We start from the raw sequence: 26,918 nt of genomic DNA on the forward strand, positions 1-26,918 counted from the left end.
CCAAAAATTATATGTTTCTTTTATTAAAAAAAGCACTGACTCGACAGATGAACATTTAGGGTGCTGCGATGCAATATTTTGCCTTCTGTTATAATGTACGGAAATAAACTGTCTAGTGTAACTTGTCATCAGATTTTTTTAAAAATTGGCATTTTTCAATTCACTCATTAAAATTTTTTTCGACTGTTTTTTTTCTTTTGTTATTTTTATCCTTTCCTCTAGTCCTTAACTGCAGGTGTCCATCCAAATACATTCAAAACTTTTTTTGCACAGTTTAAGGGATTAGAAAATGGAGTATAAATTTTCTTTTTGGTTTAATTCATCTTGGAAGTTTGTTTCAGTAATTTTAAGACCTATACAATTTTTCTTCTCTTCTAAATGACATTATGATTATTAAATAGTCTCGTCCTACTCCATGACTACTTGGGTCAAATCACTAAGGAACTATGGCTTCTCACACATCATTATTAAAAGGATTTTGATTTATCTCTGTCATATGTTAAATAGAGAGAAAAATTTTGCATTGAATTATTTTTTGGTTAAATTTTTTTAACCGTTGAACCGTGATAGAAATACTCTACAAAGTTTTCTCCTACATTTTGACAAAGGATAAGAATAAAAGTTTGTCAATGGTGCCATCAATATCATACTTACATCCTTGGACAAGGATATAAATTCTGTAAAAATGAAATACAATCATTATGGCCATTTTTATAACTGACTTGTTATACCTAGTCACTTGTTTTTTTCCTTGGATCCTTTTATACTATACTCTAGGTATTAATATATTTTTTCACTTTCCAATTTTAAGCCACATATATGTTATATTTTGATAAAAAGTTGACATTGAAATTATCTACACATCTAAAAATTATTTTGCAAAGGAGGAGAGTTTATAGTGTCAGTTCCTTTCTTGACAAGTTGATTTGCATTTAAAGATTGTGTCATTATTGAATACGCTGTGCTCCACCTACACATCGATCTTAAATATCTTACCACACTAAATGAAAACCATATTCCCGTAGAAGTAACTTTTAGTGTTAAATCGAAGCATTCTATCTGCTCCTTCTGTTTTAAAACTTTTTCTTGTGAAATTAAGCATTTCTTGAAATATGTGTAATATACATTTTAAGTTTTTTATTTTGTTTGTTAACCTGATTGATTTATGTGCCCAGGTATTATACCAGTTGATGCAGAATGCGGCCAAGTTTTTAGAGTTGACCCAAGTTGTTCCAAAATCCTGGGCCAGGTAAGGAATATCAATGTTACAACATTCACTATTTTTATAGCACTGTAAGAAATTAGTTTAAGGGCAATTATGTATTTTAAAACCTTTTTTTCATACATACGTAATATCAATGTTGTTTTCATGATGTTAACTATGTGAGCGAGAAGGTGAAAATAGACTTTTAAAAAAGATTTATGGTCAGGTGAATTTGTTTATAAACACAACTGTCAAACACCTTTTGCAGGTCATAAATCACGTCATCTAAACTATCTAATTTTTAATTCTTATATCTGTTCTCCTATTGCTAAGTGTTAAAATAAGGATAAGAATTCAGTTTTTAGAGCGTTTTAACTTTCAACTTTTTCATCTTTTTTTCACTTTAGACAAGAATAGCTTTAGTTTTGGTTACTTTACTGTCTATTGTTATAATTTGGGTTGCACATTATGGCCATTTTTATCTTTATTTAAAAAATTTAAGTTTTAACGCCAAAAGATAAACCATTGGTTCTTTTAATTGAGATAGGTGTTAGGAAGAAATCTTTATTATTAAATACTCTTAGAACATTTAACTAACCCCCTTCTCCTCTAACACCTTGCTTTTAACCCATATAAAAATCATAATTTTGAATACATTTATTATAGTGGGGAGAATAAATGTTAAATATAGATGTAAACTCCAGTCATTTACATACTCCAAAAGTTTGAGACCATTTTCGTCTGCTAGCATATTGCTTTCTGTCCTTTTGAAGGGAATAGGCTATGTTTTTATTCTCTGTGGGTAGAGTTATATAATACTCATATATTTTACAGTAATATCCATATTTTTTCTAGTAATGTGGTACTGCAATCCTTCCACGCCTTCCCTAAGCTGCATGCTGGTCAACCTTGTTGTCAAATGGCGTTTGAGAGACATTATCGGAGTGTGCAGGTATTTACAGGACGGGACTGGACAAGGAATTTTAAATTATAATTCCAAGCTAATTTTTGCATTGAATGTTGAATCTTTATTGGATTGTACAAAGTAACAGTGTCTAAACAGTTCCCAAACTTATCAATACATTATAGGAGTAATTTTGTTCATTATAATTGGGGCCCGGGGGTACATTCATTTATCGTCAAATTTCCCATCCTTTAAGATCATTGTTTACTTTTTTCAGTCATGAACTATTTAGATTTCTAATATTCTTTTCGTTATCTTATTTGTAAAAATTAAGGCTTAAAACTATTCAATCAATTCTATATTTTATACCTAGTGATTGAAAACTACTTGGAAGTATTGTTAAATATAAAAAATTAATATGTTAAATTGGAACATTTAATAATATTTGCGAATCTTTGAAATTTGAAATTTACATAATATTAAATATATTGATACTTTCAGGAATACTCTTATGTTCTAAATTTCCAGGAAAGATTGTTATTAAATTGTTAAATATTACCCCAAGTACAAAATCTTTAAACATCCTAAATATTATATTGTAAAAGAACAAAAAAATCATGGTAATTATTATCAAATTAGCCTCAACATACTATCTAACAAAATAGCTAATACGACTATTTCAAAACTTACATTACATCAAAAGTTTTCATAAGCGGTTGTGTATAAAGGTGTTAATGGGCCAATTCGTTTTCTTTAAGAATTCCATCCGCAAAAAATTTGCCGGAAAACGCAAACTGGCTATCACCCACTTATCAATTTGTAGATTATAACCGAACTAAGCTCATGATTATATAATAATGTAAGTATATTCACCCTAAATTGCAAATGAATCTTTAGTTAAGTCTCTATGAAAACCCTTTCATATAAATGTCAAAAACGCTAGATTATAAATGATGTATGACAAATATGACAAGAATTGAAATGTCAGATAGGATTGCAAAACTATTTATAGTTCCGCAAATATCATGAAATTAGCAAATGTTAACCGCTACCATAGTTCCGTAATTCATTGCAAATTTTCATGGGTTGGAAGATTGTCAAATTTTCCAGATAAAAGGGCACTATCCATTTACATTTTTTATTTTGAAAATTTTTACCCCCCCTTCCTCTCCCCCCACCAGAACAACAAGGGGGCCGAGCGCTGCGGCTAGGCAGGCTAGGGGGCCAAGCGCTGCGGCTAGGCAGGCAAGGGTGCCGAGCACCGCGGCCAGAGTTCATAGTTCTGGCGGGGAGGGTATAAAAATTTTTAAAATTGAAGAAAATATTTCTAAGAGGATATTACCATTAATAGTATAAATCCACGCCCAAATATTAAGCATTTATTTAATTTAAAAGATTCAAGAAATCCACTAAATATTTTTGGTCCATCCTTTACTTCTGTACTATCATCGCTATTTGCATTACATTAATACTATGTAAAGTTTAATATAATCACGCAAGTCTATAAGGCATTGACACAAGGAAGGGTTATTGCAACAAAATAAGAATATTTTCAAAGTAGCTCTTGCTACTAATAAGGAATTAGCTGTTATGAAATTTTTTGCACAAATATATTTTTTTTCCATAATGACAATGAAATAAATAAAATAGTTACCCGACGCAGAACCTGGAAGCCAGCTGGTCAGAGCTAAATACAACTTCCAACCTCAGGTAAAATCAACACAAGAGAGGGATATTTGGATCCCCCCTTTTATATAGATTTTTAATTCCTTTTTGAAAAAGACATCTAGTTTTCATTTCTTTCACCAATTTAAAAAAAATTAAATGCTTTCTCGTCATTTACATTTTGTCCGTTTGAGTGTTGCAGTTAAAATGGAAAAGAAATGTCAGCTGTTGGTATTTCCATCCATCTAAGGTTGAACTTCAAAGCTTCACCGAATATAACCATGTGAACATGGGGGGGGGGGGGGGGGGAGTTTTGACACATTTGCGTAAACCTGGTGAAAGGCTTTATCTTTGGACTGAGAGGATAGGTTATTAAAGATAAAATCATTCTTATATGATGAAATACCTGTAACTTTAAGATTTTTTGGAACGGCCTCCAGGTTTCGAAGCTTTAGGCCTCCAGGTGGTGTGATGAAAAAACATGCGTATATTGATTTATAAGCTGTTCTCTAACTCTTTTTAAAAAATTTTATTTTTATTTTTACCTGTACAGAGCCCACCTGGAGGCCTGGAGCTCCGGAACCTGGAGACCTATCCAAAAAATCTTAAAGTTGCGGGTACTTCATCATATAAGAATGATTTTATCTTTAATAACCTATCCTCTCAGTCCAAAGATAAAGCCTATACACCAGGTTTACTCAAATGTGTCAAAACTCCCCCCCCCCCCACCCTCATTACTGTCGTTTGAGAGATCTTATTAGACAAAGATCAAGCTTCCTAAGTTTAAAAATATATCATGATAATTAAATATTCTTAAATATACAGATACCTAAATTGTTTATTTTCCCTGAACAAATCTACTCTTGACAAATCCTTTAAAAATTAACAATTCATGACTCGACTATTTAGTTTTTGGTTGTAGGAAGAATAAAATCACACCTACCTTATTTTGTGGAAAATACGTTAAGAATGTGCATGCCTTTTGTTTGCATGTGCTTGAAAGGGCATTTCAGTTTCAATATTTTTGTCACTGGTAAACTATAATTGAGTAGGAATGGGAGGGGGGGGGGGGGTATATGTTTTATGGCCTATTCAGACCATTGCAGTCTAGCAGATAGTGAGATATTTCAGTACAACTGCTTTTAAATCAAGATATTTATTAATTTGGATCAACAAATACTACAAATTTTGTTTTCTTTTTTCAATCTATTCTAGAAAGTAAGAGATAGATCAACCCCCCTCAACCTTACTAAAAGCCTCATTTGAAATAATGATTTAACTTTATATTTAAATATAAGGTTTTTCTCCAATAACTTTATTAAAAGAAACATCACAAAGAATAATTTGATTTGATTTTTACTGATTCCAACTCCCTGGCTCAGTTTGTTAAAATAACTTTCACTCTGTCTGTCAAAAACTTTTCTGATTACTCAACTAATCCCCATCCAAATTTGTGTATTTTTACACATATCTTAATAGTTAAGTAACTTTGAAGTCTATGTGTTATATCTACCCGTGTGCTCATTAAGACCTATAAAAAGGCATGGCTTATGATACTTGGATACTTGAATTGAAGTAATATTTGGAAAATGAACTTTGGATTCGGATAAAATACTTTTCTTAAACAAAAAAGTTTTTAAGTATAACAAAATTCATTTGAAGATGGTTGATAACACCTAGGATCTAGGCCTTTGTAGTAGTCCAAAGGCATTAAATCCCAACTTTTGCGGACATTCAACCCCTTGATTATTGAAATGCGTATTTTTGTTTTGTTTTTACAAATATTAAATGTTGGAAAGGAAATGTAATTGCAAAAATATTTACTTTACATTCTATAAATCATAAATAAAATGAAAAAAGTAATTGGTTGGAAAAGTAGAGCTTGTTTATCTTCCTCCCCCCATTATTTGTTAGCTACTAATGATGTACCTATGCTTTCTTTTAAGTTCTAAATTTAAAGTTGTTAAAAAAATATGTCATGGAAACTTCAGACCAATTTGCAATTATCTTTGTTCCAAGTTACTTACTTACGAGGATAGGTCCAGAAATTCAGTAATTTTAATACTTTATTGTTTGCATTTTTTAGGGGAAAATTGTTTGGATCATGAAAAGAAAACGAAGTAGCGGGTTTTGTCGCTTCTGTGAAAATACGACGAAACCCGCTGCTTTGTTTTCTTTCAATGATCGAATTGTTTTAATACAAGAAAGGTAAAGTAAATTAATAAAAAAATCTCATTTTCCCATTATTTTGCTATACGAAATTCTTTATTACTTGCTGTTTTAAATGAGGGTGGGGGATGAATGGTTGTAAATTTATTTTGGCAAATGTAAGGGTATACAAAAACTGAAACTTTAATAGGCACGAATTAATTTAATTAAAATCCCAGAAAATCTGTCCTGATCCTGTAAAGCTATTGCAAAAAAGCGAGTACTTTCATTTCTTTGCAAGACCTGCCAAATGCAAAATTTGCACATAATTGCGCAAAAACTTGTGGTTGGTCAGGCTGGTCATGTGCTAATGTAGTATTGCAAAATTAAGGACACGTTTTTATTCAATTTTATCCATTCATGGATCGTTTTCCATTTGTGAGTTAGGTACGTCTTAGCATTCTAAATGTTTTTTTTTTTAAGTAAAACTGTTTAAATTTAAGGCTTCACTTTATCACGAGGATATCAATAGATTTATTATTAATTATAACCTTACACCAAATTATTATGTATTTTAATAAATTAAAACTTTTAGCTGGCTATAATAACGAACACCAACCCCTTTACCCTGTCCCCTCCACTCCTACTAGATGAACGAACTAACCATTAAGTAATGTATATGTTAGCAACCTAAATTGACGACAATTTTTTTCATAATATCCACGTATGTTATATATCCATTGGTTTAGTCCTGCTTGTGGATTTAGACTCTAAAAATATTAGACACGCCCAAAGATGTTAAAATTTGTATCTAGGAAAACTTTTACATATACTTATTATCATAAAAGCGTAGCGAGTCTACACTCATTTTTGTTTATTCATACATGTTCATTAATAGGAGGAATTTATTGTCGATTTTTGATGAAAAAATCGTTTTACACCTAACTTACGTTAATTTTACCCCAATAATTTTACTTCATTATAAAAATGAATTAGATTATGAATCTATATGCACCATTATAAAGATTAAATCTATCAAACAAAATAATTGAAATTCTGAAATAAGTTAAAATATTTTAGTCGTACTGCTATCCAGCTGGTGACCTCAGAATAATTAGACTTACTGGTAAGAAATTATTTTATATTTTTATTAGGAAGCGCAGCTTCTCCTTGACTAATCTTGTCCATATGATTACATTTTACTATCTTACAGTTAATAAAGTTCTAAACTCTTTAAAAGGTAGGTATGTATAAAGTGTTATCATTTAAAAACGATTCGCCTCTTTGTTAATTATCCTTGTAATACAACCTTAAATTCAAGTTTTTTTTTTAATTGTGCAATTTTTTATTGTAATGCAATTATGATAAAAAGCTTGCTTTTACTGAGCTAGAAATTGCATGAATAATTTACTTTATTATTTTATTTTTGCAACAGATTGAAAAATTTTGACCGATATTATTAAGTATTATTTAGTTCACAATAATTGTTAATCCTGTTTAAAGGAAAATCTTTTTTATACCTATTTCTGGCTTCATGTCTTTAACAAATAGCACATATTACAAATTTAATCATGTGCCAAATAAATTTTGATGCTTGCTTCAGCTTGAAAACTTGGTATAATCCTTTTCTGAAATTCAGTACATCCATATGAAATACTTTTGTTTTATTGACTATTAGTCAATAATCTTTTAGATAATAGAACTATCCAGTAATTTGTTTTTAAATTGGTGATTTATAGACGATCGATTAGGCACTCTATCATAAGCAGACTTGGATTTATATGAAATTTCGGATCAACTGAAGATCACGGTAAAATATTCCTAGTAACGAATATTTCAAAAAATCTATGAACTTTAAAGGCTGCTAGCTGCCAAACGGCTAAACGTACAGATCATACCTGCACACTGTTTAAAGCGGCATAAGAAGGCCTACAAATAATCTGGAATAGCCATAAATCAATAATGCACAATTATCTCGCAGTGCAGAGAAATGCGCGAAAAAGACATATTTCACGCGTTTTACCTTTGTGAAGCTTTCCCTGTGCATCATTGGATCTTGGCTATTCCAGATTATTTGTAGGGCTTCTTATGCCGCTTAAAACGGTGTGCGGGCATGATCTGTACGTTTAGCCGTTTGGCAGCTAGCAGCCTTTAAAATTCATAGATTTTTAGAAATATTTGTTACCAGGAATATTTTACCGTGAACTGCAGTTGATCCTTTAATTTCGTAGAATATTGCTGTTAATTTGCATCTATATCAGGTTGGTCTGCGGAGGGTAAGGATGAGAAATATGGAGTTATCACAAACACACCCTTCCCCTTCCATCCTGTTGGCACAACCACAATATTCTTCGAATTCTTTTTCAGAACTTCTTCTGATGGAGATAGGTGAGTTAAAAGTAGAAAAATACTGTACTATTCATTTTTGCCTTCCTTTTTTTCTATGATTTGATTAGTTTGGTAGTTTTTACTCAAAATTTTACTTTTTTGGGACTTAGTGTTCGGTTCTTCCACCAATTAAAAAAATTCAATGCTCTCGTCATTTCTATTTGAATTGCTTTCATTATATCATTTATATTGCATTTATTTGGATTGCTTTTTAAATTTATTGAACTATAGACTTTTAAGTCACTTTTTTGCAAAGGTGTATTAAGAAGATAAAAGATAGTTTTTAACACTTGAACTACTGAACTTCAACATTAACATTTAAGGACCTTGATATAAATATATTTAGAGAAGAATGTAAAGCAGGAGCTAAGGAGATGTTTGATGATACTATAAGTAATAATATAAATATATTTAGTGAAGAATGTAAAGCTGGAGCTAAGAAGATGGTTGATGATGCTATAAGTATTAATATAAATATATTTAGTGAAGAATGTAAAGCTGGAGCTAAGGAGATGGTTGATGATGCTATAAGTATTAATATAAATATATTTAGTGAAGAATGTAAAGCAGGAGCTAAGGAGATGGTTGATGATACTATAAGTATTAATATAAATATATTTAGTGAAGAATGTAAAGCAGGAGCTAAGGAGATGGTTGATGATACTATAAGTATTAATATAAATATATTTAGTGAAGAATGTAAAGCTGGAGCTAAGGAGATGGTTGATGATGCTATAAGTATTAATATAAATATATTTAGTGAAAAATGTAAAGCTGGAGCTAAGGAGATGGTTGATGATGCTATAAGTATTAATATAAATATATTTATTATTTAGTGAAGAATGTAAAGCTGGAGCTAAGGAGATGGTTGATGATGCTATAAGTATTAATATAAATATATTTAGTAAAGAATGTAAAGCTGGAGCTAAGGAGATGGTTGATGATGCTATAAGTATTAATATAAATATATTTAGTGAAGAATGTAAAGCTGGAGCTAAGGAGATGGTTGATGATGCTATAAGTATTAATATAAATATATTTATTATTTAGTGAAGAATGTAAAGCTGGAGCTAAGGAGATGGTTGATGATGCTATAAGTATTAATATAAATATATTTAGTGAAGAATGTAAAGCTGGAGCTAAGGAGATGGTTGATGATGCTGTAAGTATTGATAATCTTAATATGGAGGATAAAGGAAACCCAACAGGAGATGTTCTCACTATACACGGCACTCTTTTTAATCCAAAGGTGAGTTTAAGATTTCTTTAAAGTAGCAAAATTTCCACTTTTTAAATCTTATTGAATTATTTTAGCGAATTCGTTGCTAATGTCAAAGCATATAAAAAGTTTTAATATTAAAATATTATTGCAGAAAAAGTGTTAGGAATCTGAAAACAGAAAATCATTTTTTAAACTTTCAAGTCGTCGGTGCTTATTTTAATATCCTGAATCCTAGTACGATTGAGGTATAGGTTTAACCAACAACTGAATTAATTTGAAGAAAAAAATATTTCCCAATTTCATTTGATCTTGGGGACTACCTTGGTATTTACTAAGACTACCCCTTAAATCAGCTAAAATTACGAAATATTTTTTTCTATGTAATTGATTTAGTTATTAGTTACAGTTGATAATAATTAGAAATAATATGATAGTAGCATGTCTTTAATTATGTATGATCGTCAGACAATATGCATTTTTACTCTTCGCTTTTATGAAAGTTTTATTGAGTGTTGAATAGATTTTTTTTTCAAAGTTATTATCCTCCATATCTCTAATATATACCTTATGTGATAGGTATTTGATTAATATGAAATTCTAATCATATTAACAATGTACAATATTCTCAAAGTCAAGGTTAGAAATTTCAGAAACATAGACATTTTTTGCGAAAATTAATAATACGGATTTTAGTGGAGCAGATACTATTAAAAGTATTTGGTTCTAAAAATAAGAGTATAGATTACTGAAATTTCATAATATTATAATACTATTACTGTAAAACACTTAACTGTTTTATTCTCTAACTATAAAATTGTTTACTATAATTATTGTCTCTGTTATTATTAATGTACTTGCAAAGTTTAATAAGATTGTAATTATATTATTCCACTGCATTCATTTCCAGAGACAAAAGTAAAAAATAGTACCCAGTTAGAAGGTCTTTATAGTGCAAATAAAAAAAGGGGATAAATTAACTTTTTGGCTAAAGTATCCCGAATGACGTCATATTTGAGTAGTTCATTATTTGACATTAGATAAATATAAAAAAAAATTGGCCCAACTATCCCAAATTCATATTAGATTAATCCATTATCATGACATTAAGACTAAAAGTTTTCCAATTTATCCCCTTTTTTCATATGCACATATAAAGAGCTTCGCCCAGTTAAAATGGGAGACCAAACATTTTTACATGTGTTTCTTGCTCATTAGAATATCTGAAACAGCAATTTTAATTATTAATCTTGGTATGTTAACAAATTTAACCCAGCATAATATTAGGTTTACAGGGAAATGGCTGGTTTATCAATCTTAACTACACACAATGACATCGAAGGTGATTTGACTTTTGTGTCAGAACCTGAATTGGGACATAGTGCATTTCATTATCCTAGGTTAGGTAACTTCATTTCACTTTTCCATAAAATCTAAAATGCAGCGGTTTTTGCAGGAGGTACCATTTTCTGTGAAAATTTTAGAGGAAAATTAAACAGTTTTTAGTTAATTTCTACTTCTATTTTCAACTGAAGAAAAAATCCTTTTGTGTATATACAGAATCATTGCTGTTACTTAATCTTATCCCAAAAAAAAATTAAAAAACTAACCCATAAAAGCCGATTTTTCATTTTGTTCAATATGGGTAAAATAAAAATATTACCATCTCCAAAGGGTTAAAATCAAAATTTCAAAGCTCTTAAATGTTGTTCATCGAAAATAAATAGCAGTTTATAAGGACTTTTTGCATCCATCTTCTCATTTAACAGGAAAAAAAAACAAAAATAGAATCTATTTTTTCAGTGTTGACATAAAAAAGCATTTGATTAAAAACATAAATAATAATTTTTAAAGAAGTGCTAAAAAATAATACAGACTATTCAACTTTACCTCTGACATTTAATTAGATGTAAAAAAATCTATTTATTATAGCAGACAATTATGATAATTTGTTTAAAAATTTTCACCAAAGCATTACTGATAAACCAAGGACTTATTAGATAACATACTAAATGCTCCTTTGTAAAAAGATTCTATAAAAAAAATGTAATCTATAAGAAAATCATGTTTTCAAATGGACATTTAAATTATAGAGTAGCTTTTAAAAAGTAGAATCTATTTAATCTTTAAAGAATTAAAATAAAGAATAAAAAAGTTTTTGAATTTTATCTTGACATAAATATGACTAGCCTGGCAGTATACAATTAGAAATGTAGATTATTTTATAAATAATTCTTGTTTAAACTCTCGAACTTGAAATTTGTCGCTTAATTTAAACTATGTTCTTCAAAAGTTGTATTCGGTAGAAAATGTGATGGAAGGTTTTATTCTACTAACCTTTCACTAACTGCTTTTACCTGGTCCCGGAATGATTTTAGGAATTTCCCCATCTCTTTGAATTAAAAGCTTCTAGATGCTAGTGGCGCATCCCCTAGTTTTACATAATATGATTAAAAACAATGTTTTTCTGTCCGACTTAATCCCAAATAAACATAATTTAGAAATAGTCACAATTTTAATAATGGATGTAGAATATACATGGATATTATGACAGGGGGAAATTGTCGTCAATTAAGCTTGCTAACATGAAACCCATGTATTGGTCAGTTTGTTCATCCAGAAAGAGGGGAGGATATAAATGTGGTAGAGGGGGAAATGTTAATATAGCCTTATTAGAGAACATAAAAATCCAAATAATAATATATCCATTATTAGTAGCGAAGCTACTCTATAATTCCAATGTCCGTTTATCTTTTTTATATTTTTTAAAACTGGTTTACTTTAGCAATGTACATAGAATACATGTATATATTAACAAGGGAAAATTTGTCGCCAATTTAGCTAGCTAATATGTACCTCGTTTATTATAGTTTGTTCATCCAGGGGGTGGATTGGGGTATTGTAACTTTAGCTGGCTGTGAGAATTACTTTATTAGAGTACACGAAAATCTGGTGCAACATCCAAGTAATAGTAATATTTCTATAGCATTCAGCAAATCTGCACTTGGTAGAGAAAGGTACGAATCTTAGCCTAAACAAATTTTATGAATAAAGACCTACTGCTGCTATGTCAGATGAGCGGTATTTATAGCACGGTTAGTTTTTTATTAAATGAATAAGTTAGGGTACAATGTTTGGCACTTTTGATATAAGTAAATGATAATAATAAAGCCACAGAATACGATAATACCTTCAGAAAAATCGATGAAAATAGTTTTCATACTAAATTTTGATTTTTTATATTTTTTCTAAAATGTCATGACAGAAGATGTAAAATGTCGTCTTAGTTTTTTGAAAGGATTAATCTTCTCTGAAATCTAAATTATCAAAATGTTTTTTTTGGTAAATGATTATACGATATATGTCAAACATTTTATCAAAAAGAAATATTTAAAATTGTGAAGTAGGAACCTGAATAATTTTTCTTGTGGAAATAGCTTTCTGCAAATGTTGATAAACATATGTCTGCTAGCATTAAGATGTTTGTACTGCCAATACACGTTGGGTTTTATTTAAATAATTTTTTTAAAATGTTCTTTTTTTTACCTCGTATACCAATAACGCAAATTTGCTATCAGGAATTTAGGAACATTAAAAAAAATCATTTTTTGTTTATGATTAAAAATTTTTTTCTATTTCTATCATTTCAGTTTATGTGACACGGCTACGCCTGGAATTATTAATGATTTGAAAATGGATAATTTAGCAGCAGATTATAGAAATATGTGCAAAAAGGGCAGTGTGGCTGTGGCTACCGTATGCCTAAAACTAGCTTGTCTCTGCTAAGAAAAAGTGCATTATGGTATAATAATTGTTGCAATAAATGTATAAGCATAGGTGTATGTAACCCAGACACCTATCTGTTTAAAGTGGTGGTGACCTTTTTATCTACTAAAAAATTGCTTTCTGCTCTTTTGTAGCAACTTGGATGTGTGAATATTTTGACGCTATTGGCTGTTATTAAAAGACCCAATTAAAAGACGGCACAGGCTCCACCCCTGCTACTACTGCCTTTTGAAGTTTTTTCATAAAAAAGGACCTAAAAACAAAGGTTGTTAAATAAGATAGTGAAGGAAGCGAAAATTAAATCTGATTCACTTATAGTCGGAAATTCATTATGAAACAGGGGACATGCACAAAATTTTTGAGCCCTGATCGAATAGGAGCTGAGATAATAGGGGGGGCAGGCGCCCGACTGAAAAGGGTTAAATAGAAGTTGATTGAATATTGGTTGGAAAAGGTGATCATTAACCCCCCCCCCCCCCCCCCCCAATCGACTAAGACTAGCCTACGGCCCGATCTTTTAGGATTGCTTTGTAATTCACATTTTTGAAAGTCTTTCAACAGTATACACAGCAAATTCTCTCTTTTTTAACTAACTTTCCGAATAATATACCTAAAGCATTTGAATTAACAAAGGATATGCTAATATTTTTACCATTCAAGTTTATTTAATATTCTAATAAATAGCGCAACCCTCCAAGTTATGGCTACTTTTCATGAACATATGATCTAAAGAATAAGCTCTGACGCAATGTCATATAAGGATATTATAATATTCATTAAAAAAATTGTTATTTTTGCATATATGTTACATTTTACAGTGTTTTGTGGCTCAAAAGAAAGACAATGAAAATTTATTTCATATTATATAGTTTAAATTGCATAAGATAACCTAGAAATAGTAAAAAAGTCCCTTTCTTTTTTTGTCGTACAACAGAAATTAACAAAGATTTTTATTAAAAAACACCTTAGTGTAAAAATTAAAAATTTTAAATATGGTCACAAAAAGATTCAATTAGTTTATTAAATGTTTCATTTTCAGCAAATGACGATTAATCTCTGTTACAAAGTATAAAGTGTAAAAAGATATTCTCGTTTTAATTTTAAGCAACTTAAAATGCATTTTAATACCTTTTAATGATTTATTTTTTAAAACATCATTTTATAAAATGTTATTGATTTTTAAAGTAATATATTAGAATGTTTTTAAATTTTGTTAACATTTTGTTAACATTTTGTTTTAAATGTAGAAAATTGGTAATTCTAAACATTCAAAAAATTATTTTATTAAATTTCATCACTTAAATTGCATATTTGATGAAATTTTCAACTGATAATTCAAGAAAAATCGTTTAAGTTTTATTATATTTTACTTTGAAATGTTAAAAAATATAATTATTGTCAAAAATGTGGAAGTTATACTTTCCTCAAAAAAAGACCTAAAACATGCAAATTAACACGTGTAATGAGATTTTTTTTCTTTCAGGTTTAATTTTAAGTAATTATTGATATTTTTTGTAAAAAGGATTTTATATAAAAAGTTTTAAAACTCGAGTTATGTAGTGGTTCTAAAAAAGGTTGCGAATTTATGCAATTTTCTTGCAAAAAAAATTTTCTAGGATTTTAAAAATAGCAAAGGGTGTTATTAGACGTACTTACAGATACAATTGCTAAGTCATTTTGGCCAAACACTAAAATAAAGTTTTGACATCTGAGGGTCCAAGCGTGATAGTAAAAGTAGGGGAAATGCCTTCTCTCAAAAACAAGTACAACCCATAAACATGATCATTTTGGAAAAAGGGTATGTTACAATATAGTCTGCAATATTATGGATCATAAGCGTGCAGAAGGGGATGTATACAACCCCATGAAACAACATTTTATGAAGAACTGCATTTCCCTTTTATCACCCTTGAACAGAGAGAGAGAAAGAGACAGAGAAACAAAGAGAGAGAGAGGGAGATTGATTGAGAGAGATAGAGAGAGAGGGAGCATAAGAGAGCGTTAGTTAGAAAGACAATTTTACCTATAAAATAGACATTAAACTTTCAATCTTGTCATTCTAATATACATACAGTACTAAGGTTTTTTGTCTGTATCCAAAATTCTCGGAAATCGCTGGTCCAACTTGGTTGCACTTTTATTTTTGTGTTGTTTTAGACTATTTTCAAGATCAATATCGCCCTAAAGTCAAAGGGTAGAACAACTCATGGATCTAAAGGGATAAGACAAAGGCCAATAAATTGATGTACATCCCCAATATTGAAACACAAAACTACCTTCTTTAGAGCTTAAGATTAGTGGTTGAAACGTTTGAACAGTCAACTTAATAAACTAACCAATTGAAAAAGTCCTCAAAGTTGTTAAACCAATGAATAAGAAACATAATTGTAAAACTTTAAGGACTAGTGTAATAAACATTGGTATCTCTCACTCTGGGAACAGCAAGTCACTTGAAGCTACTCTTTAATTTGAAATGTACGTTTGAAAACATGATTTTCTCATAGAATACAAATTTTTAAAGGAGCATTTAGTATGTTATCCAATAAGACCTTGGTTTATCAGTAATGCTCTGATGAGAATTTCCATAAGAAAATATATTTTAATTGGCTGCTATACTAAATTGACTTTTTTTACATCTATTTTAATGTCAGAGGTAAAGACTGAATAGTCAGTAATACTTTTTAGCACTTTTAAAAAATAATTTTTTCTTAATTTTTTATCAAATGCTTTTTTTATGTCAACACTGAAAAAATATATTCTATTTTTGTTTTTTTCCCTGTTAAATGATAAGATGGATGCAAAAAGTCCTTATAAACTGCTATTTATTTTCGATGAACAACATTTTAGAGCTTTGAAATTTTGATTTTAACCCTTTGGAGATGGTATTATTTTTATTTTACCCATATTGAACAAAATGAAAAATCGGCTTTTATGGGTTAGTTTTTAAATTTTTTTTTGGATAAGATTAAGTAACAACAATGATTCTGTATATACACAAAAGGATTTTTTCTTCAGTTGAAAATAGAAGTAGAAATTAACTAAAAACTGTTTAATTTTCCTCTAAAATTTTCACAGAAAATGGTACCTCCTGCAAAAACCGCTGCATTTTAGATTTTATTGAAAAGTGAAATGAAGTTACCTAACCTAGGATAATGAAATGCACTATGTCCCAATTCAGGTTCTGACACAAAAGTCAAATCACCTTCGATGGCATTGTGTACAAATCTGTATTATACAAATTCTGCCTTGGATAGGTTGCTGATGTAACCAAAAACTTAAATAATTCGCGAAAAAATATTTTGAGCGACATTTTAGCTATTTTGACGACCTTTTGATCTGACCCATGATTTTTAGATTCGATTTATTTTGTACCTATGTGAGCTATACCTTGTAATTGTAAAGAGTGAGTGGCGTGCACAGCGTATCACCAGGGGGGGGGGGTGTAAAACCATTAGGAGGTGAAACAAGGTGAAGGCAGGCCTTTTCAATCTTAAGGGGGATGTTACCCTATCACATTTCCCTACCACACACAACTGAGAGTACATATTACATAGTTTTACCATCATTGTCCTTACCCTCTCTGCAAATAAACTGAATTATTTTAAAAATCAGAATTGGTAATTAGCTAAACTCGTTCATGTAACTATCACTGCTATATTCTCATTGCAGGGAGAAATATTTTGTGAAAGAGAATTTGATATTGTCTGGGATAAAGAACATGTCAGTGATGATGGCACAGGTAAGACAATGTAATGACAATACCTACCGAAGAATTGTAGTTAGGTTAATAAAGAAAGAGAGATAAAGGTACATTTTTATTTTACTTGCATACTTGCAGGAAGTTCTAATTTTAATGAGAAAATAAAATATTTTACGAAATTTTTTTTAGGTCAAAGAGTAGAACAAACAGTTCAAGTAAATTTTGATTGTGGCTACATGGAGGCCGGCGCTTGGAAAATTAGGTAAGTTTACTCGATTCTTTCCCTCGAAGTGACTATCGAGCACTTGAAACCCCTTCACTCATTATTTTGTTAAATTTATGTAGCTTTTTCTTTTGCCCAACTCCTGCAGAGCTTAAACCTGCGTTGCCCTAACTCTGAGCAACCCAGTACCCAATAGTACCTAAAATTATATAAAAGTCAGAAATCCATAATTATTAGATACAGCATTTTTCATCTTACGGATATTTGCGTATATATTAAAAATATATACAAAGTTTTATAGAAATTGTAAAAAAATGGATCTACTAGTTAATATTTCCAAATATTTGACACTTTCTGTGTTGAAAGCATGGATTATAGTATGAAATGCAGTTGTTAGCCCCCATAATCCTTGTAAACTACCTACTTCTACATACATAGGCCAATATAATAGGGTGGTTCTATTTTCATAATATTTATATTTACACAACTATAGAGTTGTTAGCCCCCATAATCCTTGTTAACTACCTACTTCTACATAGATAGGCCAATATAATAGGGTGGTTCTATTTTCATAATATTTATATCTACACAACTATAGAGTTGTTAGCCCCCATAATCCTTGTAAACTACCTACTTCTACATACATAGGCCAATATAATAGGGTGGTTCTATTTTCATAATATTTATATCTACACAACTATAGAGTTGTTAGCCCCCATAATCCTTGTAAACTACCGACTTCTACTTACATATATCAATGTAATAGACTGGTTCTTTTTTAAAATATCAATCTTATAGAAATTCAGTCTTGGAAAGTGTTTTAGACTAAGAATTGTGTAAAAAAAATAACTTTTCTACATCTCTTAACAGCCGAGTAAATCATATAATCTCTATAGGACGGACCCTCAGACAAAGTAAGTTATAGAGTAGCTCGGTTATATACATAAACAGGGACACTCTACATCATACTCTCAAATATGAGATATAGATCTTTTAAATGCATGGAATAAATCTTCAATTTAATGGCCACTAGATCCATAGTAAGTATGTAACCAACACTCATACATAATGCCTTTTTCACATTATTTGGCTGAATTTATTCAAATATTTTTTACATACAGCTTTATTTGGTAAATGAACTGATTTACTAAAATAGATTTTTTAAAGACATTTTGAAATCTATAGTTTACGTGATGTAGTTTTGTCCTATTAATTACAATGCTTTTTCAAGTGGTTACTTCTAGGATTGGATAGTTTTTTTTTTGTAAATTTAGGCATTTCGTATTGATTTATAACTTTGCATGATGATTCCTGTAGTAGTTACGTACGATTTAGTAGCAACTCGATAATCGTTACCAGAATTTCCGCATGTCCATTTTAAACATAGTGATTTTTAACTTTAAAAAGTTTTATGTGATATAATTATTCGATTGATCTGATTTTTGGAATACCGGTTCCTAGGACAACAAAGTTCAATGTTATAAGCGAAGCATTTCTATAATCAAGTCATAAAAATGTAAGTAGGTCCTTAAACATTATCCTGTTTTTAAACAGTTTTGCAACCAATTTACTTAAAATTTTGTTTCGACTTTTATACATTTATATTCTGATTATTCAATTCTGACACTCTACAAGTGTTAATGTTTGTTTGTCCTATCACGTTTCAGAGGTTCGCTTTTATGCATGTTGTCATCCTTGTTCTATTTCAATTTAGTGAATAAACAATTTGCAGTAGAAATATCACCTTTTAAAATGAAATTAGGAGAGGAAATTGAATTCTGGGAAAGTAATTAGTCCAAATTAATTCTGCACATGAATATAATTAGGTGTCCAGAAACTTACGCTGAAATATCATTATCGCCAATTGTTATATTGTTCTTATAGAAAATATTGATTAAGCCCTAGCGCCCGTTTTCAATATCGAAGCTACTACATATATTTCACTTTGTCTGTCTGTCTGTCCGTAGCGCTATGGTGGATTATATCTGATTTTCTATTTATCTTATCATTATCTTTTTTCTTCTCCTTCTTTGTTAAAAATCTTATTTATAACTCACTTTGTCTGTTTGTTCATCCATTGTGTGCTTTGCTCTTTTTTTTTCTTTCTATTTTTAATGTATTTTGTTATTCTGATTTTTGGCTTTTTTACATTTATATTTATATGCTCAGTTTATGGGGGCAATGTTTTCCTTTTTGTTTTGACCTTAGCGGTTTTAAATAACTTTGACCTTCCTGATTTTAGCGAATGTAAACAATTACATTTTTATGCGCAGTTGATATTTCACCATCCAATTACCATTTCATTAAATTTGATAGAAATTATTTTATAATCAGTGCAAAATCAATTGGAAAGCAAATTAAGTTTATGTTGAATTTATATAGTTTATAGGTACATGTATATGTAGTTCTTTGAATAAGGATGATAACATCCTTAAGTAGCGAAGCTCTTTAATTTAAAATTAAGACAATCAAAGCAATTAGGGATGGAAAGCATAAGAAACAGACATACGTATACATAGTAAATAACGATGCTCTATGGTCATACGAATCTTACACAAAAGAAAAGGTGTATTTAAGAAAAGTAATGATAGACCGGTAGACAATGTGATTTATAGAGTAGATGTGTATTGTTCTGTAATTTTTTTTATCTAAATAGTCTGCCTTACATCTTAATTACCAGAAGAGAAAAACTTTTTTAACTACAATAATTTTATGTTATCAAAAAACTATCTGCCTCTTCAGACAAGCCCTATATTAGAGATGGAAATTAAAACCTGATGGTCTTTGCCAATCTGTATGTTGTATACTAGTCATATGCCTATCTTTAACATTAAACTTGGCTTGGGAAATCTACACAAAAAATGAGGACAAAAAATACTAGAAAATATCCAAAATTTATCAAATTGATTGCTCTAGGTTTATAAAGAAGAATAGTAAAAACCCCCACAAGTATGACATGCCTATACTGATTCTACCCAGCCCTGCAGACATGGCTCATTATGGACCTAGCCTGGATATGCAGAAATATGATCTGCTTCAAGGATTTTGGTTTCTAGGTGACAATTTTATAATAATACTTATATATATTGAATTGAATATTGATTTAATAGTAGAAAAAAGTAAAAAAAATTAGAAGAGTATAAAAAGTATGGCTAGGCAGCCTCGCGTGAGCCGCGCATAAGCCTCATATGCAAGCAGTTTTGGATGTTTTTATTAAAATATTAAAAAGACAGCTTACCATGTCAGGAACAGGGGTGAATTCTTTAAAAAACTTCTGCCCCACTAAAATTTTAGTGAGGCAAAATTATCCCCTCTAAATTTTTAGTTTGCCTCACTGATTTTAGTGGGGCAAAAGTCTTTTAAGAATTCACCTCTGGTTTAAGTATCCAGCCGATTTTTATGGTTATTATTTTATGTATGGATGCCGAGCCCTGAAGAAAGTCTAGAAGTTTAAGCCCCCCCCCCCTCAAAAAATTTTGTTCAATATTTTTTAGACTGTTTTTTTTGGGTGAAGGGGGGGGGGTGGAGGAGGTGGGGGAAGAATAGGGGAAAAACTTGCCTCCATTTTTTTTAAATTTTGAAAAAGAAATACATAGATACTATTTTACTTAAAGTTTGTTATTCTTATAGAGGATGCAGTATTGTTGCCTATAGATAACTCACCAGAGGAAGGATACCTGCGAGAGCCTCATCATGCACCCCACCATGTCCAGCATGGAGCTCATCCACAACATAATCCTCATCACAGATATAAACGTCATGTAACACCACTGCACGATGGTCATCTTTACAGACATAAACAGTAAGATTATTAGGATGAGGTCGATCATTCTTTCCCTAAAATGTTTGTCATATCTCATTTCAGTTAGGGTAAATGAGGTCATTTTTCCGTAAAGTATTTTCCGTAAAGTAATGTGTTCCTATTTAGTCAATTGCGCTTATTAAGTCAAGCTGTTCTTAATTATGACCAAGTATATATTTATATATGAAATGGTCATAATTAAGAACAGTTTGACTTAATATGCGCAATTGACTAAACGGTAAAGCACAACTTTACGGAAAATACGCAGCAAAAATGACCCCCTTTCGCTGATATTTTGATTTATATACCCTCCCCCAAAATAGCAGCTTCTACCAATAACGAAATTAATTTGGGAAAAATCACGAAACCTATACGTGTTTTTCAGCTGTCGTTGAAGGGCCACACATCGTAAAATTTACGACCTCTTCATTTGCCCCCAAAATATTATTTTATATTTATTTTGCTTGTTGGTTATACCTATTCCTGCCAAAATAGTAACTAATAAAACTTTTATCAACCTATAAAAAGTTTCACGTTAAAGGAGTAGCATGTTGTTTAAATCCTTTTACTTTTTTATAAGTAGGAATAGATGTTTAAAATTTAATTTTTTAACTAATGTTAATATTCCAAGGAACAATAAGTTATGGAGATGGTTGGTTTGTCAGGGAGGAATCTTGGCCCTCAGTCTGTGTGGACTCATTTCTCAACATTGTATATTCAGGTAATGTATACACGTAGTTTAGCAAGAGGATGGGATGTAATTATTGAAAGCTATGGGGGTGCTTTATCTCATAGTGCCTGTTAGGCACTGAAATCTCAACCCCTCATTATTTTTTAAAAGAAATTTAAAATTAGTAGGCGTATTTTTTAAGTACCTTACCCAAGCGGGTGCCACATCCCTGCGGGGCCTTTGCATATTCAGGTAATGTACAAGTAGTTGAGCATCAAGAGAATGGGATTTCCAAATAATAAAGTAACAGGATGACTGTCTGTTTGTACCGAAGGATCTTGCTAACCGCTGAACCGATATAGTGTTCCTTTACAATGTAGCTTTTCATAGAGCCTGGGGTATAGTAGATTTATAACTTTTTTGGTTAGGGTACTAACAATCGCAAAAAAAATTGAGAAAACTTCGCCTAAGGGAAATATTTTTGGCAATGAGCAAAAAGCATAACCAACACCATCTAGCGGTGAATAAAATATTTTTAGTAGACAGCTAATTTTAACATAGATTGAAAAGAAAAGAAAAAAAAATACGTGCCCCTAGAGACCTTATGGGGAGTAGCTGCAAGTAAAACATGTAAAGGCTAAACTGCAATAAAAAAACAAAATTTCTCTCTTAAAAATAATATATAAAAAGTATGAGAATAAAAATTTGAATAGGAAACCAATATAGTATGTAGGCACAAAAAACAAGGATATATACGTTCATTCTTTATATTTTTTGTTTAACAAGATTTAAATTTAGATACATAATTTCAAAAAAAGTACCTATCATTTTCTATAAATTAGTTATCAAAATATTATGATTTGATTTTTAATTCATACTATTAAATTCAGTATGAAACAACTATTTATTTCCAAGCATTCCTTATGTAAGAATTATTCCTCACTGTATATAATATAAAAAATTGCTGAAAGATAATAACTCAGTAAATAACAACATAACTGTTTTTTTTTCTGAATGAACAACAATTTAAAACGGTCTTCTATCACTTTTACGCTATTGAAGGTTTACGTTTTAGCATTTTCAAAGTTTCCCCTTTCAACCTGTAAATCTATTCCGTAAATATTTGATTTACTGTATAACATATACAGCCGCTAGTTTGTTATATACTGTGTTAGGAAGAAGAAGCTTATTAGAACAATTTTTGCATGTGAAAACGGACTCACTAGGTGGATATTCAAATTTTCCTGGCTAATTGGACAGGATCAAAAGACCTGACAATATCATACTTTTTCTTTCCTTTATGTACAAAAAGATTAAAACGTTTCATTTTAGAATATTTTATTAAATGTAAACCAATTACGACTGTTATAGACACTTTATATAATATACTAGTGGCTTCGCCCCTAGCCTCTAGGGGCTTCGCCCCATGAGGTAATGGAAAGTCAACCCTCCAGAATAATTTTATAGTTATATTTTCAAAAAAGTTATTCTTTGCCGAATTACTCTTTGGTAAAATTAAACCCAGGTTGTTCACCGTATATCTCGTACGGGGTGAGCATAAGCAAGTACCCCGTATGCGGCGCAAGCTCCGATAGTCCCACTGATTGGACCACATATACACAAAAATTGAAAACTCTCCTCTGTAAATTTTATATAATACCTATAATTGCATCAACCTTTTAAAGATGTAAATTTTTAAAAGTTACAAAAAGCCCAAAAGTTTTTTTGGGTGAAATATTTTTTTTTTTGGGGGGGGGGGGGTGGAGTTCATGGGGCCTTCGCCCCATATATGGTGCAGTGGAGTTCCCCCAACCCAATTAATTGTTTTTGTTTACAAAAATAAAAAAAAATTAAAAATTTGGAAATGGGGATTTTTTTATTTTTAGGGGGGTTGGGGTGTCCCACCCTCCTAGAAAATAGCCTAAAACCACTAGAGGACCAGTAGGTATATTCCCAGAAGAATAGAGCCCAATTTGAGCAGTTACTGAGATTTCACAGAAAATGTAAAAAAAAAATTTGGGAGGGGTGGTTTTTTTAGTTTTTGGTGGGGTTGGGGGTATCCCACCCCCCATTTAAATAGCTTAAAACCATCATAGGACCACTAGGTATAATCCCTGAAGAGTAGAGCCCAATAGGTTCAGCGGTTACTGAGATCTTAAGCTTCAGACGGACAGACGGATAGACATCAAGCTACTTTGTATTATAGATATACTGTGACCTTAATTTTAAAGACATAATACCTATACATTTAATTTTCAAAAAAATTTATAAAAAAATTAGAATATTTATAAATCTTAATATTATTCTTATGTTGAATATGTTTTTTAAGTGTAAGGTTTTTATTCTTGTCCAAATGAAAACAGATATTAAGCAATATGATTAATTTAGATTAATCTGTAATAGTTTTTTAATAGCCGTATATATTTTATCTGAAAATTGTAAACATAATATATAAATATTAGATCCAAGTTTCTTAATATTTCTGTGAGTATCTCTGTTCCTTGTCCCTGGACCTAACCTGAAAATTGTAAACACAATACATAAATATTAGATCCAAGTTTCTTAATATTTCTGTGAGTATCTCTGTCCCTTGTCCCTGAACCTAACCTGAAAATTGTAAACACAATATATAAATGTTTGATCCAAGTTTCCTCATATTTCTCGCCTACAAAATTCTTATTTCATTTCAAAATTGTTAGATCTCTGCAGTCACATAATGGTAAGTATATATTCCACAAAATATGCTTCGAAGGAACTCGAAAATTAAGAAATGCAGTGGCCTGCACAGCATTTTACGAGGTGGTTTGAAACCTTGCGTGAGTAAAAAGAGGGGAAGATAGGTAGTCCTTCCCAAAATCTTTTTTTCAGTGCATTGTTAACACACCCCATTCGCACGCCATTAGTTTAATTTTTTTTATTGCTTGTTTAATTTTCCTATACCTCTATCCATCCACTTCTGTGTTGAAAGGCCCCGAAGGATTTTATATGCTTTTGGTGAATGCTCAGACAGAAATATGGGTTCTCCAAAGTTTTAGAAGCACACAAATATTTATTATATCATTAATACAAAAAACATGTCTTTTTACCCAAAAATAAAATTATTTTTTCCCTTGAAAGTTTGAATTATGATTATTTATGTTTCATTTTTTCAGATTTTTCTTTAGATTACTTATACCGTTTTGAATAGTTATGTTCTTTTTAGAACACATTAACTTTTGTTAGAATTTCTAATTTAGCATCACAGCGACTTTTCAATTCGTACCTGTCCGTTTCAAATGATTTTTTTTCAAAGCGAAGATTTTCTTCAATTAGGGTCGCCCGTCTTATCTTTAATCTAGGCATCTTAGAATTGTCCCATTAATTTAATACTTTGCATGATAATTCCTATAAAAGTTAGGTACAATTTAGAGAGTTAACAACCCAATCATCGTTATAAGAAAGTCCGTAAGTTAATTTATAACATACGTAGTCTGACATAATTATCCTATTTATCTTATTTGTGGAATGATTCCTAGGACAACACTGAAAATGTAATTATGTCTCAAAGTATTTATCCAATTTTTCAAAAAAAAATTTATAAAACTTTGTTTATACTTTCAAAAATATATTCTTATTAAGTTTTAGCAATCAACAAGTGTTAATGTTCGTTAGTTCTACCGCCTGATTTTATAGCTTCACTTCTATGAAAGTTTTATTATTTTTTTCAGGACTCGAACCCGAGGTGTTCTCCATCGTGTTATTACTGTACTACTTCTCTCGGTTCTTCTACAACTATTTCTTTGTTCTATGTATTGTAATTAAATAAATAAGTTTTGAATACCAACAATGCTACTCTACATGTTTATTATTGAAGTAGTTACATTGTTTGAACTTTCATAGTAAAGAGAATGCAATGGTCATTAAATTATTCGAATCATGGAAAGAAAACGAAGTAGCGGGTTTCGTCTTATTTCACAGTAGCTTTTATAAGGTTATTTTAGGTTAATGATTGCCCCGCAGGGTTAGAGCCTCCCACAGGGGCTAGAAATATGAGAAAAGCTACTGTGAAAGTACGAAGAAACCCGCTACTACGTTTTCTTTCCGTGATAGGACTATTCTTCCAATAGACATTTATGCATTGTTAAAAAATTTAGTACAAATAAAACATAATGTTGTATATTTATGGTCGGACTGGCATACACGAATTATAAAATATCAGTGCGTCTAAAATTATATGGTTGTAATTGACTTGATTGTCCTTGTTTTCTTTATATATTTTCTTTAAATTTTTTGTTACTAAAAATCGGTTCAAATAAGAAATATGTAGGACAATAAATACCTGAGGATTTACGTTATCAAATGCGTTGTTAAAATTAAACTGGATAATAATATTGATTTTTATTTCTTTGTTGGTATTGTTTATAGTTATTTATAATTGTTATTGTGTTATATTTCATTTTTATTTATTTGAAAATAAATTTAATCAAGACTTTAACGTTTATCTATAATAGAAAGTAGAATGATGTCTGTCTGTCTGTCCGTCCGTCCCTTAAGATCTCGGTAACCACTGAACCGATCGGATTCTACTCTTCAGGGTATATACCTATTGGTCCTGTGGTGATTTTAAGCTATTTTATTGGGGGGTGGGACAGCCCCAACCCCCCCAAAAAATGAAAATTCTTCCCCCCCCCACCAAAAAAAAAAAAATTTTCTTGGGAACACATTTGATCAAGCACCAGTAGTACTTTATGTTTTTATTCTTTTTTTTAATTATCTCTTTGGGCAAAGCCCCTAGAGGCTAGGGGCCAAGCCGCTAGTATAATATATATTAAGAGGAAGATCTTATAAAGTAGCGAAGCTAATACGAGATATGTTATACAAAAAATGGCAATTCTTGAATTTATCATTTGTATTCTAAATTAAAAATAGTAGGTCTCAAAACACTAACATTCAAACTTTTGGAGAAAACCCTTTGATTGCACGGTTATTACCTGGAAGTCTGGGCATAGGCCAAGGAATTCTCCCTATTAATGTCGTGTATCTGACAAAGCAACAGTATGTACAACTTTTATCTTTCTGACATGATTGTACATTGATTTCAAATCTTTCTCTAGCAAATGCTGAATGTAAGATATAAATGTTATAAACATGTTTTTCTATATTTGTTGTATTCTTTTTATCAATATCATATTTTCAGTGTTGTTTACTACTCCAGATATCTTACTAGAGC

At 30.6% G+C, this 26,918-nt stretch overlaps 1 protein-coding gene across 2 annotated transcripts in view; it reads left to right on the top strand.

Annotated features, from left to right (window-relative positions):
• Positions 1-26,180, top strand: part of LOC145316057 (uncharacterized) — a 54,714-nt gene extending 28,534 nt beyond the window's left edge. Inside the window, exons 14-27 of one of the 2 annotated variants that reach the window (XR_013878282.1) lie at positions 1,176-1,249; positions 2,060-2,156; positions 2,610-2,634; positions 3,757-3,818; positions 7,002-7,047; positions 8,183-8,309; positions 9,429-9,558; positions 16,984-17,053; positions 17,204-17,276; positions 20,154-20,293; positions 20,868-21,039; positions 21,671-21,760; positions 25,417-25,640; positions 25,799-26,180. Coding sequence is in view for 1 of the 2 variants with exons in the window: in XM_080156348.1 (XP_080012474.1) it covers positions 1,176-1,249; positions 2,060-2,156; positions 2,610-2,634; positions 3,757-3,818; positions 7,002-7,047; positions 8,183-8,309; positions 9,429-9,558; positions 16,984-17,053; positions 17,204-17,276; positions 20,154-20,293; positions 20,868-21,039; positions 21,671-21,760; positions 25,417-25,510 (1,200 nt within the window). In the remaining variant the exon portion in view is untranslated. Of the gene's footprint in view, positions 1-1,175; positions 1,250-2,059; positions 2,157-2,609; positions 2,635-3,756; positions 3,819-7,001; positions 7,048-8,182; positions 8,310-9,428; positions 9,559-16,983; positions 17,054-17,203; positions 17,277-20,153; positions 20,294-20,867; positions 21,040-21,670; positions 21,761-25,416 lie in introns of both variants that reach the window. The other variant, XM_080156348.1, reaches the window with a different exon arrangement.
• The last annotated feature ends 738 nt before the right edge of the window (positions 26,181-26,918 follow it).

The sequence above is a fragment of the Acartia tonsa genome, chromosome 1 (assembly GCF_053477335.1).
Source record: "Acartia tonsa isolate MP-2025a chromosome 1, ASM5347733v1, whole genome shotgun sequence".
In the NCBI taxonomy this organism is placed as follows: Eukaryota; Metazoa; Arthropoda; class Copepoda; order Calanoida; family Acartiidae; genus Acartia; species Acartia tonsa.